Here is a 5,181-nt window from a genome sequence, read left to right as displayed (position 1 = left end):
GGAAAACTAGGTTGCTGCTGGAAGAGGTGTTAGTGAGGCCAGCAGGGGGTGCTTGCCCTGTGGTCTGTGTGGGTCCTAATGCCCCAGTATAGTGACGGGGACACTGTACTGTCAAAAAGCACCGTCTTTTGGATGAGACGTTAAACCGAGGTCCTGACTCTCTGTGGTCATTTAAAAAAATATATTGTAAAAGAGTATGGGTGTAACCCCGGTGTCCTGGCCAAATTGCCTCCCTGGCCTTTGTCAATCATGGCCTCCTAATAATCCTCATCCACTTGATTGGCTCTATGACTCTCTCTCCTCTCGACCTGTAGCTGGTGTGTGGTGAGCGCACTGGCGCTGTTGTCCTGTGGCTGCCGTCGCATCATCCAAGTGGATGCTGCACACTGGTGGTGGTTGAGGAGAGATCCCCAACATGATTGTAAAGCGCTTTGGGTGTACAACAATACACAATAAAGCGCTATATAAATGCATCATTCATTCATTCATTCATTCATCAAAATAAGGTGACCGTGATTTCACCAAGTACAATATGTTCCTGGATCAACATCCTTGTATCCCAGTAAAAACCTGTTAAATGGTTAACGGTAAATTCCCATACTATATACGGTGAAAAACTGTATTGGACATTACATGTATTGTACATTAATTTTACGGTAGTATACCGTTTTTGGAAGTGAAAAAAAACCCCTGTGTAATTTACAGTGAATAACCGTAAATTGACATTCCCAGAATTCCCTGCGTTACATTTCAAATTTGATGTTTTTTTGTTGAAATAACTATGTTTCTTCTTAGTTTTTTCTTATCAGTTTTGTATATTAGGGGTTTGTGTGTTACACCTAATGTTGTTAAATTAATGTTTATTGCATTTTTTCAGTTTCATGAGTGTTACCATGATGGTGTTTAGTGTTTGTGTGAATGACACTGTGCACCTACTATAAATGTTATTATTTAAAAGCTGCTTGTGATGGGCTTTGATTCATCATGTGACTTTCTCATCAGTGTATTACAAAGGTACAAAACAGATTTCAGTACTTCCATAGGTTGGTATATTAACATTATATCAGTTAATGAAATGACGGTATTTAACTGTAAATTTAAGTTAAAACCGTAAAAAACCTAAAACATTGCTACCGTATTATTTTACGGTAAAATTCTGGCAACCACAGCTGCTGGTTTTTTACCGTAAGTTTTACAGAATTTTTTTTACAATGTTGTTAATCAGCTATCATTTCACACTGATTTTAGGAATAAATTATGGGTAGGGTTAGGTTTAGGGGTAGGGATTGGGTAAGTTGTGTAACCATTTTTGATGATTTTAAACTCTTAATCAGAAAATACTCTTCTGAGAAGCTGTACCAGTGTACATTTCAGTCATAAATGAATTATGAGCTCTGAAATTAAACATTTTCATTTGCAAAAGAGGAAGTATTTTGTTCATTTGTGCTGTCACTGGAGTCTGTGGTTAATTAAAAAAGTCCCTGGAAGTGTTCTAGTTGAGCTGCAGAAAGTGGAAATGTTGACTTTATAGCCTTTGACACAGCCTCACTTCTCTTGTTTAACAGGAGCAGACACAGTGTCAATGCCAGTTAGCTTTCCCAGCAGTTCTTCTCTACTGGACAGGAAAATGGTGGAGCAGGAGAAAGTATACAAGACATAAAATGCCTTAGAGAGAGACATGGTATCTTACCTCTGGGCTGCACCCATGTCATCTAAATGAACATTCAGTATGTCCCGTTATTGAACGATCTGTTAACCACTATTAATTATCCAACACATAACCAGTCATTGTCAGAGTAGTACACCTCTAATAAGTGCAATCTTTGCCTTGGCAGTGAGTTATTCACCCAATTTGGTAAATAAGGATTAACCTTGACTTATGTGTAATACCCAGAAGAATTATCTGGGGTATCATTCAGAGAAATTGATGGCAGTTATTTCCAGTTTCAAGAGGTGTTATGCTCATGAACATCTGAAAATTGCCCTGTTTTACTGCAGCTCAATAATATAGATCCCTGTTTGTCTGTCCAAAACCACCACGGATGACTTCTTTCTTTTTCTTCATGTTTCCATGGCTACTCTCTTTGTATTGTTACCTTAGGAAACCTTTTGTATGAGATGCACCTCTGTGAGACCTAATGCTTTACCTGAAATAACCAGAAGGTTATGCTCTAAATGTAAATATATGTAAAGAATGAAACATTTTATTTTTAATTTTGTCTGTAAATTCTGATTAAAGTGGTATATTTGCATTGTTTTAATTTTAAACATTTTATTTTACAATCAGTAAAACATATATTTATTCTTTTGGCATTTCTATCACAATTTAACAAACCGCCTGCAGATCATGAACGGTTCAGAAACCCCTGGGTTTTTTTATTTATTATTATTTTTTTTATTTTTTTTACATATTCACTTCTATGAGGAAGTACTCAAGCATATATTATGCATACTATCATATAAACTTACTTGTTCAAATTTATTGTAAGAAATCAGTTTTAGAATAGCTTTGAATAAACAGTACATGGGTGAAACTGAACCTGTTAATTCCATGTATAAAAAATTAATATCAAAATAGATTCTTAGTTTAAAAGAATACCTAAAACATAATTTGATTCCTGAAATATTGTCAGGGAAAATGTAACATACTATCCCACCGCTTAAAGAATACAAGTGTTCAGCTACTGAAAAGCTAAACGAGTTAAAAAATAACAACACTATGACTACACTGGCTATTAATCTTTTTAAAACTGGTCCAAAAGTGTCTGGATTTCCAAAGGTAAAAAGCTAATAAAAGCTGAAATTGGCAATAGTTAATTGAATATACTTTAATATGCTTAAACTATTGTCTTGTTCATTGGATACACACTATATTATATAAACAAGTACATTAAAAAAATACATTTTTCATAAACTGCTAAAGAGATTTTAACATTGTACTGCACTTTATATTACAGTTTGTGAGTGTATTTTAACAGGTTTTCTGTTGTAACTATATTCTTCTAAAACTCACATCTTTTTGCTCTTTCTCTAGAACTCCATCCGCCACAATTTGTCCCTGCACACGCGTTTCATCCGTGTGCAGAACGAGGGAACTGGCAAGAGTTCGTGGTGGATGTTGAATCCTGATGGAGGGAAGCCAGGGAAAGCTCTTCGCCGTAGAGCTGTCTCAGTGGACAATGGCACCAAGCACTTGAAGAGCAAAGGGCGAGTGAACCGTAAAAAAATAGCTATGAAAGCAGAGCAGGGTACAGAGACATTGTTGGGGTTCTGTAGCTCTCCAGAGCATTGCAGTCCCACTAGGAAGTCTGGAACAGGTGGTGTGGTGGTTAGGGAGGAGTTTGAGACCTGGACGGATCTCCATTCATTTGGCAGCTCTTCAGCTTCAACTCTTAGTGGTCGTCTATCACCTATACTAGCCGAGGGGGAGTTGGGGGAACCTGAAGTGGAGAGAATTTCCTGTTCGGCATCTCCACACCTGTACCCCAGTCCCTCCAGTGCCCACTCACCTGCTTCCCACTGTCCTGCAGATCTCAGAGCAACAATTAACTACCAGCAGCACCAATCCCCATGTCATAAACAGCCATCTTACCAATACACCAGTGACATGAAGGGGCAGGACTCCAGCTGCGAAACAGTTTATGGCCAGCCAGATGTTGGCCTGCTTCAGCACCACTCCTCCATGCAGACTATAGAGGAGAACTCCAGTAGTATGCAGGCCTACAAGGGCACAAGCACTCTCCAGAGTTTACTGACCATAGGAGGACCCCAGTTCTGTGTCAAGGACATGATACTTGGAAAAGAGAATGTGGTCCACTCAATGATGGTTGCTCAAGGATCCAGAGATCTGCATCACAGTGAGAATAATGACCCTACCACTAACCCTTCCTCCAAACCAATTCACGGCCACAACATTATTCGGAACTTGAGCCAGGACCATCAGCCTGCATTGGTCCACTCTCAGCCCAGTGATGGACACATGCAGTCATACATAAATAAAGCCCCTTATCTATATAGTTCCCCAGTCAATGTACATCTTCCAGCATCCTCCATGCTTCCCCCAAACCCTGCAGGCATGCAGGGAATCTCACAGGACACCTGCCACCTTGCTACAGCTCCATACCCACAACACCATCCTTACATTTACACAGATCCACATCAGCACAGTATGGCATATGGACTGTACCGCCAACCTCAGGGTACGGGGACAGGTTACCACCACAACTTCCACCACCATCACCAGCTCTACCCACATGAGCGGTTGCCAGCAGACCTGGATATGGATGTATTCTACAGCAGCCTGGACTGTGACATGGAGTCTATACTCTTACATGACATTATGGACTCGGGAGAAGAGATCGACTTCAATTTTGATTCCTCGCTGACACAAGGAATGGGCATGAGTTTTGGGTTTACGAGCACACAGCAGAGCCACAGCAAACAGAGCTGGGTGCCTGGATAAATGCCATAGAATCATCAAAGAGTTTTTTCTCAAGACATAACAACCTACATGCCAGCCAGCAGTGGGGTCCCAACACTCCACCACAATTCAGGGTGAATACACTGTGCTGACACTGAAATGAAATCAAGATAGAAATCTCTGTTTTGAAAACCGACTGAATTTATGTTGTCTGTTTCTTACTGCTTGTATGTCCATGTTCTATGTTGTGCGTCCATGTATTGAAAACTGCTCTGTTCCCTTTTGTTCCATTTGCTGTGAGTGAAACTTTGCTGACTGAACCATGATGACAATCTAAGCTATGTTATCCAACATTGTTTTGTTCTTCAGTCAGTTATCTTGTGCACTTTAACTACATCGAACAAATCCATCTTTATAATTTTGCCCTCAGAAAGGAGGAATGCTTGGGACTCAAGTGTAGCAAAAACCTGGACCCATACCAATTTTAGTGAACAACTTCTCATAGGTGCTACATACTGCCATGTGTATGTGGAGTTTCAGTGATTACTCATTCTCATTTTCCACCCCAAACATGTCTCTTGTCCTCTTGAATAAAGCAGGTGGACATTCAGTGGGGTCTGCCATTGTGTCAAAAAGTCCATTTTATTCCTCTACATTTGTATCTAACTCCATCTCCCCATGTCTAAACACCATTCTTCATTCGTGTGTTGTGGCAGCAGGACATTTTTAACACATTATTATTATTTTATATACTTATGTAG

The 5,181-nt window shown here is 39.7% G+C and overlaps 1 protein-coding gene across 1 annotated transcript in view; it reads left to right on the top strand.

Annotated features, from left to right (window-relative positions):
- Positions 1-4,537, top strand: part of LOC107661026 (forkhead box protein O4-like) — a 33,973-nt gene extending 29,436 nt beyond the window's left edge. Inside the window, exon 2 of the mRNA XM_016450471.1 lies at positions 3,035-4,537. Coding sequence (XP_016305957.1) covers positions 3,035-4,462 — 1,428 coding nt within the window. The 3' untranslated portion in view covers positions 4,463-4,537. The remainder of the gene's footprint in view (positions 1-3,034) is intronic.
- Positions 4,538-5,181: the final 644 nt, after the last annotated feature.

Source organism: Sinocyclocheilus anshuiensis, unplaced genomic scaffold, assembly GCF_001515605.1.
Source record: "Sinocyclocheilus anshuiensis isolate Anshui unplaced genomic scaffold, SAMN03320099.WGS_v1.1 scaffold1036, whole genome shotgun sequence".
Classification (NCBI taxonomy): domain Eukaryota; kingdom Metazoa; phylum Chordata; class Actinopteri; order Cypriniformes; family Cyprinidae; genus Sinocyclocheilus; species Sinocyclocheilus anshuiensis.
Note: the sequence above shows the minus strand (reverse complement) of the source record. Positions and strands in the feature narration are given on the sequence as shown.